Here is a 12,081-nt window from a genome sequence, read left to right as displayed (position 1 = left end):
ACACACTGAGCCTCTCTTTCAAATTAGCTTCATATTCCAACAGCCTTACATTTCCTCTTGGATCCCGGTTTATCCTTTTTGTTCTGCTACTGTCAGTCTCCTTTCATCACTGCTTTTATTAAAGAGGCCGTGCCAGCAGTATTCCCCCTACTTCTCTCTCTCTCCGCCCGTTGTGCTCTTCAGTAGTAGTGTGTTGGACTCGTAAGACATCAGCAGGCAGGTAGTGTAGCTTTGGGTGGCTCAGAGAGGTCAGACCCTGGTGATAGTGGCAGCTTCATTTGTGATTCTGCAGCACGCCAATGCTCGTGGAACCCGGTGGGGAGACAGAGTGAGTAAAGAGAGAGAGAGAAAGGCGGAGAGGAAGAGGGATCCAGACTAGGCTACCCCATTTGCCACTGCTGCATGATGTTTAATATGCCTGATAGAGGAGGCCTCGCTGAGGTCTTATACCCGGAATAAAATGCTGCAGAGCTGAGGAGCTTAGACGGTAAATCCTGCCTCCATCCCATTTCTCATTTTGCCCATTCTCCCTTCTTTTTCATTTGAATCTAGGCCTCACTGCTTTTACGTATCTCTCCCTCATGATGGTACGTTCATTCACTATCAATCTTTTCCCCCTCACCTAAGTCTTAACCCTTTCCTCTCTGCTGCTCATGTCATGTCTGTTTCTGTGTGTGTTTGTGTGGAGGAATGTACTCGCTGACCTCTGGGAGTTACTTGTTTTTTTCCGGAAATCTTTCATTCAGTAGACTGTCTGCATGTTGCTGTGCATGCACACACACACACACATACATGCACACATATACACACACACAGATACACACTTGCAGGCGGCAGGCGAGTACAGTATTAGTGGAGTGCAAGCATCTGTGCCTGCGCACACAGACTTAAGCTGTAGGGGGTTATGTAACTTACTCTGCCATTTCAAATTATTTGAAATCACAAGTGCTTGCTGTGCTGCACTAGAGTACTGTGTGTGCGGGCAGCAGTTTGAGCAGAATAGTCATATACTACATGATGCTAAGTGAAACTTGTGCTTGGGTGTTGAGTAATAGAAGGGAATCCTCTCTTAAAGACCCTGACAACACTCTTGTTAGATGCCTTTTCCTCCAGTCTCCTTAATGGCCTTTCCTTTGGCTGCAGCTAGGCTAGAGAAAGGAAACAAACAAGAAAAGAAGCTCAGGAAAAAATATATATCTTACGAAGTACCACTGACATTTTGAGAGGCAACAAATTAGTGGTAAAGGTGCGGTATGTGCCACTGTTAGAGCTGATGTACTGTATATTTGAGCACTACAATGTCTAGTGCTTCTTCTACAGGGTTGCCTTCAGTTTGATTATAAAGTAGCTCAGCTGAGTTGTAGCACACTGTGTACCCGTATATTTCTGAGAGGATTAGTATTCAGTGATCTAATTAATTGCAAAGTTAACTTAAACAATTTTGCAAAAATAACATGGGCTGCTTCAAAGCTCATCCTAGAGCGAGTATTACTCCTGTGCATGTCTGTCTTTATTTGAGATCTCCATCAGATAGCTGCTGTTCGTAAAGAATCGACCCCTGGTAGAAAACTTTAGCAGTTTTCTTGCTTAGCCATAGGCAGGATTATTACGCATCATGCATATTCATATATATATGAGAGAGAGAGAGAGAGAGAGAGAGAGAGAGAGAGAGAGAGAGAGAGAGAGAGAGAGATAGAGAGAGAGAGAGAGAGAGATGCTACGAGGAGGAGAGAGCGGAGAGAGCGCACGAGAGAGAGAGATTATACAAAGAGCTCTCCCCAACTGCAAAAGATCAGAAGACCGAACGCTGAGAATTTCTGTGTCAATTAGTCATTGAAGAAATGAAACTGTAGTACGTGTTCATTTTGTCAAGATGTTGATTTGCATTGACCGTACTGACGAGAATCAGCATCAGCAAAACTAATATACACCGCATGCTGTTACGGGTTTCACACAATAGTCGACAATCAAAACCACTAGTCGACAATGTACATCCTAGTATAGACTAATTGATCATCTGTAGTTTTAGCATGGTGCATTCGGGGTAGTTGTTGTCATGCCGCATGCGTGACTTTGTCATTGCTCAGTGCCGGCTGCTAAGGCTTCAGAGATGTCAGAAACATGCCCTAAACTCAACTAAAATCATTTTCAGAACTAACCAAACATCATAACTCTGGTTGTTGAACATAGATTGATTTTTATCATTTTCTACGTTGTCAAACAGTATCTCCTGCCTGCTGGGGTTTAGCCAATCAGAGCCAACAGAGGATTCTGGTATTTTACCTTCTACCAGGGGGGAACCTACATTAGTGAAGCTTTACTGGTTGTATTTGAGACCTTATTAACTGCTTTTTAGGGTTAGTTGAATACTAAAATGCAGCTGTTGTGAATGCCCAATGTGTGGCTGTGGTCCCAGGGAAATCTCCATGGTGCTGAGGCAGCACAGGCTGCGTTCAGGGATCACAGCTGAGCCTTGGCTGTTTTCAACTGATTACTTTTGCAAAACTTCCATAGTTTGATTGGTGCATAGTAAAGCCATATACAACAAATGGTCATATTTTTAGATGTGTTTTGTGATATTTTAAAAAAAAAAGTGTGGTAAAGTACATGTTATTATTTAATTTTATGTTTTTTTTTTTTAATGAATAATTGTGTATTATGGTCCTGTCAAATGTATCATCAGTGATTTAGTGAAAAACAGATCCAATATTAACAAGAGTGGGACTATACTAAGGAATGTGTTGCTGTAAGCTAAATGCTAACGTGAGCATGCTAACATGACACAGTAACAATGCTAATGTCGACATTGGCAATGTTAATCATGTTAACCATATCTTTTCAGACAGAAATGTGTAGGGCTGCATGTAATGATTATTTTGTATTATTGGTAAATGTGTTGAATTATTGATTTGGCTTTATTCAATAGAATTTCAAGAAATAAAAAAAGGTGTATGGATGTTTCCAAAGCCCAAAATCATCCAACATCCTAAAAGTCTCTTAAATTCACTTTTTAATTATATACAAACTCAGCACATCCTCATATGTTATAGCTTAAAACCCCCAAAAATGTTGGTATCATTGCTTGCTAAATGATTATTAATCAATTATCAAAACTGTGTTGTTGTTTTTGTGTCGATTGGCTCCTTGAATAATCATCGAATATCTTCAGATGACGTTACTACTTGATCAGTCTGAATCTGGCTATGAACTTAAACCACACTACACAGTCACCTTAAACTAAGCTGTAAATAAATTGATTTCTAACAATGTCCTGTTCTTAATGACAGAGTGAAATTCCTGCTGCGTATACAGTAGCAAACGATATACATGGAGGTAAAGATGGCTGTGCATGCATTTGCATTATTGCCACGAATGCTAGATCCAGCCTAAGGGGATGGTCTTTCTCATCTGTCTTCATCTGCTGTGCAGTAAACGCCTCTTCACTTATACAGGAGCTCATTACTCACAATGGCAGCCATTTGAATCTTTTATCAGAGGGATTTTTAATTGAACATTGGCAAATGTGCTCCAAACAAATAGGCTTCAACGAGCCTGAGAGCTGTGTATTTGTGTGTGTCTGCAAGTCTGCGAGTAAAAAATATATTGTGTGTTGTAGCCGTCTGGTTCTAAGGACTGCACACATTAGATACCAGCCCACATGGGAGATGGCAAGCTGTCTGCGGAGGCTCTGTGATTCACTCAAAGGAAATCATTAGTCAATGTCGATAAGAAATGTTTTTGGAACTTTTCTATTCCTCTTCTTTTTTTTTTTAAATCTTCTCATCATTTGTATTGCGTCAATCGTCTTTGCATGTTGTTTTGTTGACTTTTAGTTCGCCAGAACTGTGGGGTTTCAGGAATTAAGGATTCTATAGAAACTGCAGTTACAAACTCCCCCACCTGAAAAAGTAAATGAATCATCTCTTAAGTATGAAGAATGATCTGAAACATCAGCCATTTTTTAGGACAGATAATGACCACACTGTGATTGTCTACTGCTGCAACTATTGGTTGAACAGTTTTCCCAAGAAGTTAAGGACACCACATTATTGCAGTTTAAACCTAAATGTATTCACATCATCCATCCATCCATCTTCTCCCGCTTATCCGTGGTCGGGTCGCGGGGGTAGCAGTTCCAGCAGAGAGCCCCAAACTTTCTTTTCCCTGGCGACATCAACCAGCTCTGACTGGGGGATCCCAAGGCGCTCCCAGGCCAGCGAAGAGATATAATCCCTCCACCTGGTCCTAGGTCTACCCCTTGGTCTCTTCCCAGCTGGACGTGCCTGGAACACCTCCCTAGGGAGGCGCCCAGGTGGCATCCTAACTAGGTGCCCGAACCACCTCAACTGGCTCCTTTCGACGCGAAGGAGGAGCGGCTCAACTCCGAGTCCCTCCCTGATGACCGAACTTCTCACCTTATCCCTAAGGGAGACACCAGCCACCCTGCGGAGAAAACCCATCTCGGCCGCTTGTATCCGCGATCTCGTTCTTTCGGTCATGACCCATCCTTCATGACCATAGGTGAGGGTAGGAACGAAAATGGCCCGGAAGACCGAGAGCTTTGCCTTCTGGCTCAGCTCCCTTTTCGTCACATCATACTTAATGCAAACTCTTACCCTAACTACCCTAAGAACAAACATTTGAAAAGACCACTACACATTATTTTAATTCTAAAACCACAATAGATATGTATCTGAAATCTTAATTGGGTATTTAATCATGACATCTGTTATGTCATGACAGGACAGTTTTTTTCACAATTTTCTTTCCATCTGAGTGTTTTTAACGCAGCAGGATACAAATACTAGAAAGCGAGCTAACACATACATGCAGTTGAGCAGGATCACTGGTGGAACAGATACAACAGATAAGGCTTTAAAGATGTAATCATACCACTGTCAGCTGCCTGGGGTGAAACACCACAAGGTTACAGATCTCAAAAAGGTCAAAGCTTGTTCAATTTCCTTCCGTTTGTCCTGCTCACTGGCCTGATTGCAAACTGTCCTATTGGATATTGTCGGCACTCGGGTCAAGAGGGGAACCGGCTGAAGTCTTCCACTTGAATGGATTCCAATATATATTCAAAGTTAAACCGAGCTGTGATTGTTTCTGTGATGAAGTGTACATTCATGCATTCCAACATGCAGCATATATTGTGTGCTGTGGGCTCCTGGTGGCTCCGCTGGTGCTTATTTTAGACTTTCTCAGAGACACGTGGTGCCATGAGGGTGTGTGTGCGCGCGTGTGTTTGTGCACACTCGTAGCTCACACTGACACAGATAAAATCCTGTTTAATTCTATACGCTAATCTTAGAACATCCAGCTGCACTTTCACTCCCATCCATAGCAAGGCTGTTCTTCGTACACTGATGGAGCGCTCAGTCCGCTGATAAACAGGATCTGGTTGGTGATGTAACACTTTTGTGTACTTTGTACTATAAGAGCAGTGCAATAGTTGGCTATGCATTGAAGACATGCCCATAAAGAAGGTGTCTGTTCTCTATTCAGATAGGCATATCCTTCATTGTTGAATACCATAAAGAATTCACCTCCTGATTAAAGTGGAGTGACAAAAATATGTGGCATTGCCACAATAAGGCAGAACTCACAGGCAGCTTTGATGAGGAAATCCCACGTCTAGCTGTCTTCCTACTGAGGAGCCTGTGTGGATGAACTCTCTAAATATTGCTGACAGACTAAACAAATGGTTCTCTGTGGAAATTGTTGCAGACTTAAGTCATTTATTGGCTCTAATCGCACATTGTGAAGAAAACTCAGCTGTCAGCTCAGTTAAAAGGCTGCATTATGGAGACATGTCAGGCATTTAAAAACATCATGATGGAATATTGAGTTAGTGTTACGGTGTGTGCAGGAAGCAGGACCCAAATGCAGATTAAAGTGACAAAAATAACTCCTTTATTTCAAGGCTAAACTATTAACAAATACTGAACAGAACACTCACCGTAGACCAAGTCATTACACAAGACGAACCGACAAAGACAGACTAGACTAGACAAGACTAATTATACAAACAAGACACAGGTGAGGAGGGAGGAGAAAACACAATCGGGTAATAAGACACACCAGGGAAACTAACGACAGGGAACCACAGACAGATCTAAAGACAAGACACAACGCAGACAGAAACAGGCAAGACAGGAGGTGAAGACCTTTCAAAATAAAACATGAAACAAAAGACAGAAAAAGATAAGACAAAATACAATAAAGACAGAACTTGACAGTTAGATCGATACTTGTTGAACCTTTTATGAATACAGACTGAAATAATGCAATCCACAGGATCTGTACAAATATTTATAAATCATTTAGTTTCAGTTTATTTATTTTTATTTATTTGAAAACAGAATATACATTTTTCAAAGAAATACACTTTTATAACCTCTGCATTTGGCAAAAGTTGAATTTTGATCATGTCATTAAAGGTAGGGTAGGTAAGAATGTAGAAACCAGCTCGAGTGCGCTAGAATTTGAAAATACCCTCCTCCAACACACACAAACGCGCACATGACCAATGAGGGCACAAGATAAGTTTGTGCACAGATGGAAGGCTGGCAGACAGCGCCACGGCTTCCACAGATGCATTTTTTTAATGTATTTATTGTCAAAGCATTTCATGTATTCATTGCCATCGGGATGTTAAGAGCATTAAATGGAATATAACAAAAAGTGTTTCTGAAGTTAATTACCTACCTCACCTTTAATGTTAATGTCCAGTTCCAGACTCATTTATTCAAACAAACAAAATATATATTCTAAAAAAAAATCCTCTGGAAGACAGGCGAAAAACATGATCATGCCATATTTTGTGATGGTGTGCAAGGGAAGCAAAGAACAGATTTGAAATGAAAAGAAATAAGATATACCTAGCACACGTGCCGAAAAAGCACAGCTGTAATTAATAACATTAATTAGGGGCCTGCCTACTGGGACCCTTAAATCTAACAGAGCCATCGTTAAGGTTATTAGTTACACCTGTGCTTATTCTACTGTGACAAATAAGTGATGTATTCTGGAAAAACGAAAATATTTCGTAAGTTTTTAATCAACCAAAATACAGAAAACAGAACCTTATTCATTTACAACAACTTTGAACTTGTGTTTTATCCTTTTTATCACATTATTCTTAGAGTACACCCTATTTTGCATCCTCAGCATCATCATCATTCCAACCTCCTACTTTTTTTTCCGGCAACAAAACATTTTGTTAGATCAATCGGATAATCCCAGATAATCTCTTTGTGTCTCTGTTGCACATACACCTACATACAGTATACACAGGAACGCACACACATACACTCACACACCTAAACACTGCTGAATAATGAAATGTTCCTGCTCCCTATTTCCCTGCCTAGTTCCACTGAGTTCTCTTAGGAAGCTTCTGTTCCTGACAAACTTTAGTAGCTGTCCTGCTTTTTTCTCCCTTCCCAGGAGACTGAGATCGGCACCAGAAGGAAGGAGTGTGAAGCACTTGAGGCGGAGGTGAAGAAAAAGAATCAAACATGCCAGACTTTGGTAAGTGCTCCAAAAATATACGCTGGCCTCTGAGCAATAGGACGGAGGCTAACATTGATTTGTACCTGAGAGCCTTGCCCGCTATTATCACACAACAAACGTCCCCATAGCAAATGAGTGGCGGGGTCCTGTAATGATAGCTTGTTTCTCAGGCGGCCAGGACTGGAATTGGAAAAATGGGAGCAGTGAACGGCTAGTTGCAGTATCTGTGGGTTGGGTTTTTTTAGCATGGGAAAATGCATTTGACCATGAGAGATACACTTTAGCAGTAAGTTTTGCAGTGTGTGTTATCATGCACAAACACAGAAGATATTCAGCGTATAGCACTATATGATGTATAAAATGATCCTCATGCTGTGGCTATTCGTTTCTTGCATTTGTGCACCCATTAGCTCATGGGGCTCTTTACAACCCTGCTGCAACAATACACATCACTATGTGTGTTTTCAAGTCACCACTGTTTAAGGTCAGAGATATGTAACACATGTCTTGTGTTTTTTGTATGGCGTTTGATGCCCTTTGCAGGACGTTTTCTCACAGTGCCCCAGAAATGTCATTCTGTCAGCTGGAGTGGCCTTCACTGAGGACAAAAGAGAACGAAAAAAAAAACATAAGGTGGCGAGAACTAGCTGAAATAAGAGGACAGGCTTCTTTTGCATGTCTCATCTCATCTTGACATATTAGCTTACTAAACTTTTGAACTGACTTGACTATTGCTAAGATCATTCAGCCAACTGACTGGTTGTGATATCAAGTTTGTTGATTTAGCAAATATTTGAGCAAATATGTGCACAATAGAAAAGGGAAATAAGCTTTACAGTAGGCCCCTTGTGGAGTTGTTGACCTCCAGTTCTGCTGTAGAGTAATGATTTGATCAGTGGATTCCATGTATTGTTTATGCAATAAAGTCCCATATAGTAATACACTACTACGACAATGAAGAAGAATCATGTTTATGTTTTATGTTTATTAAGGATCCCCAGTAGCTTTTGCTCTTGACAAAAGCTACTCTTCCTGGGGTCCGACACTTAAAACAATACAACAATAATACAGCAAGGACATAAGTCCTGACATCATTAACAACATTAACAACATCACCAATATCATCAACAATCTCCAACATCATCAACAATCTCATCCACTTTCAATATCAATCTCAGCCAAGGATGAGTGCACAAGACACCCACCAGTACAAAATATGCGATCAAATTCAATTAGGGTTCACAGCTCACAACGGTACATGGTCATTAGTAGATGGTCCTTCAATCGCTTCTTGAAAGAGGCTCTGGACTCTATTTCAGTAAGGTAGTTTGGCAATGAGTTCCATTCCTTTATCAGAAGACAGGAAGCTGATTGACGGAGTAAAGGGCTTAAGACTGGCAGTTGACGTTGTGTACAGAAGAGTTTGGATTGCCTGAAATTATCTAGGTTACAGACAACTGTGTTTATTCAACTTTTTTTAGTATTTGTATGTGGTGCTAAAGAGGATTTGCAGTTAAAGCAAGGCTAACTAAACACTAAAGTTACCGTTAACCAGCCGTGGCAATCTTGTACCTTGCTATGTTGTATTTATTGTAGTGGGTTTCCTTAAATAAGAAGGATCTCTCCGGCTATATCAGTGCCTCACAGCAAGAACATATCAGAGCTATATATCACAGGAGCACAAATAAAGTTTATAGGATGGTTCTCGTCTGAGGGGTTTTACAATTATAGTAACAGGAGCCCCACTAAGTAGAATAACTAATCACTTCATATTATGTTCTATTGAAATGAAGAGCTAGCTATTGTTAGAGTTTATTCTGAGAGAAAGTGACATCTCACTGCTATGATTTTCCAGCAGTTGTTCTCAAAGTGGGCTCCCAATGGGCTCTGCAGCAAAATGCTGAGTTACATTTCAGTTAAATTCACTCCAGTTTTAGTGAATATGTAAGTGTAGACATTTGTCAGCCTACACTCTGTGGTTTGGGGAGTTTGGAGAAAAAGAAAAAACAATACAGGGAGTTGTGTAACTGTTATAAAAGCTGCTTCATGAATGTTGAAGTCAGCTTATAAAGTACATGTGTGTAACCTGTAGGAGCAGAAGCAGGCAAAGAGTAGTACAGATGGCCTGGAGTGAGTTTTTTCCTCTGAAAGGCAGGAGCTGGAGAGATTCAACAGTAATTTAAATGGCACTGTTTGGTCCTAGACCATTTGAATTCATTCCCTCATGCCCCCAAGCCCTCTTCTTAAGATGAGCTGTCTGTGTGTGGCTCTCTGCCCTAAATAAACACTCCATTAGGACTTTCTTTCGTAGTTGCCCTCCTCTAACGTTCCCTGCCCACAGCAGCACTTCCCTCCTTGCCCATTGTCAGCCTGCTGAGTCCGGGGTAAGCTTCCCAAAGGACAACGTGTCCCCAAATGGCGTGCAGAAATGGCAGGCTGGTCTCCACAGACTGCAGCACAGCTCTGTCTCCTCCTGCACTGAGCTTCCAGAACAGAGACGCAAACACAGACTAGACCAACGTACACTGTTGTGAGGGGATGGCGGGTTGACAGCAATGTCACTCCCTGTTTGGGTCTAACTGGCTCACCTCTCAGTCTCTCCTCAGTTGTTCTCCTTCTCAGGTAATACTTAAGCGTGCACGTACAGAATTAGGTTCAGATGTTAGCGACAGCTCTGATGGTGGATTTTAATAGTATATTAGGTTAACAACGAAAGCATATTCAGGAATATATATAAGGTAATTTTCTCGCCAAGCTTTTAAACTTCTAGCTATTAATTAAATGTCTCCTCATTGAGAATGAATACGTCAAGTGTACACTGAGTGTGTGAGTGACGGTAAACACTGGCATAGCCATCTGGCACTTCCACCTTCCTGTGTGTTTGGTATATATTTACAGACCATCAGAGGAGTTTGCTCTCCTAGCATTATATGCCTGTTACCATGGTGACAAGCATCTGCTATGCCAGCGTAGCTCAAATTTGTATCGGTACTAATCGAAGATTACCACTGAGGCAGTCAGCAGGCAGAATCAACAGGTCCTCAGTCTGGACTGTGGAGCTGTGCTCTCAAGTTGAGATCAGTAACCGTGGAAATGCTTTCCATCATTGTCGGCTTAACTTTCATGAGGAGCTGTGGTAAGCAACAACACCTTCTGTCAAAGGCGAGATTGGCAGCTCTTAGTACTTGGACACATGGCATGCAAAACACAAATGTCAGAAATCAATTTCAAGATGTCTCCTTTTTCTACATGTTTTTTTAGTTTTGCTTTTTGCACAGTGCGGTTAAATCAGATTGCACGCTGTCAATGTGCTGCAACTCTTCGAAATGGCCTTGAACTGGATGTTTGAGTCGTTTTATTGATGTGTACACCATGGAGGACAGTGCTTAAGGGGCACTTAAGCTTAAAGGATATACAGAGGACCACAAGTCCAGTGTAAGGGAAATGCAGTATGTACTTTTACATTACACAATGCAAGCGGGAGTCAATACAGTTCGGCTGTGCATCCGGAAACAGTTGAATCACATTGTTGGCATCTTCACATTTCCACACTTGTATAAGTTAAGGTTTTCGACCCACAAAATTCAATTTTACAAACAGACAGTATACAATCGCTATAACAATGCATTTTATATGTGTTTGCTACTGTTAAAAGTGTGTTTCCTGTGCTGTAGCCTTACCATACTTAATATAGTCCGATTAATGACAACAATTTTCAAGATTTGTGGCTATGTTTTTAGACACAAATCCTGTGCATAATTATAAAGATCATCTCCGGCTCCAGCTGCGCCGGTGGAGTCCAGGGCACTCTCCCCTGTTTAAAGACTGCAGGAGAAGTGTGTGCTGCTGAGATTGCTGCTTAATTAGAAAGAACTGCAAGAAAGCAAATATTGCTCCCAGGACACAATGTGGGTCCATCTTGAAAGTTGTATTAATCTATCTATTAACAGGCAGATCCACTTCTTATTCTTCTATACTCCATCAATAAGCAATGAATGAATTGAATTGTCCCAATAAACAAAAAAAACACTTCTTCTTCTGATGTATTTACAGCAGATTAAGCACTTTACAGTAGGCCGATTCGCATTGTGCAAGACAAATTGTTACATTCTGATAAATGCTTTGATACATGGAAAGGCAAATGTTATGGGATCACTTAATTCAGCTTCCATGTAAACAGTTAATTTCTAAACACAAATATTTCAATTTGGTTAAAGAAATATTGTCCATGTTACCACCGCTTGTGATCATGGTGGTTGTCTATGCTGCACCAGAGCAAATGATGCTGCTTGCACTGAGTCTACAGAGCAGGGGGTAAGTGGATGAAATGTTTGCTTTGCTCCGGTGTTAAATGGCGGAGTTGATTCATCTGTCAGGCTTGTCAAAATTAAACACACAGCTCTAACACAACAGGCTGAGTCAGATCATGTCTGGGCTAAACACACAACTGCCTCTGCACTGCTCAGACACACCCCAGGCCTATACATATTATGGTGTATTATATATCCATCCATCTAAAACATATATAACACTTATAGTTAACTCCACTAAACCACATGTATG

The 12,081-nt window shown here is 41.1% G+C and overlaps 1 protein-coding gene across 1 annotated transcript in view; it reads left to right on the top strand.

The window, feature by feature from the left end:
• rimbp2 (RIMS binding protein 2) overlaps positions 1 to 12,081 on the top strand; it is a 102,336-nt gene that overhangs the window by 46,597 nt on the left and 43,658 nt on the right. Inside the window, exon 3 of the mRNA XM_034212509.1 lies at positions 7,453 to 7,536. Within this exon, the coding sequence (XP_034068400.1) occupies positions 7,453 to 7,536 (84 nt within the window). The remainder of the gene's footprint in view (positions 1 to 7,452; positions 7,537 to 12,081) is intronic.

The sequence above is a fragment of the Gymnodraco acuticeps genome, unplaced genomic scaffold (genome assembly GCF_902827175.1).
Source record: "Gymnodraco acuticeps unplaced genomic scaffold, fGymAcu1.1, whole genome shotgun sequence".
NCBI lineage: Eukaryota > Metazoa > Chordata > Actinopteri > Perciformes > Bathydraconidae > Gymnodraco > Gymnodraco acuticeps.
Note: the sequence above shows the minus strand (reverse complement) of the source record. Positions and strands in the feature narration are given on the sequence as shown.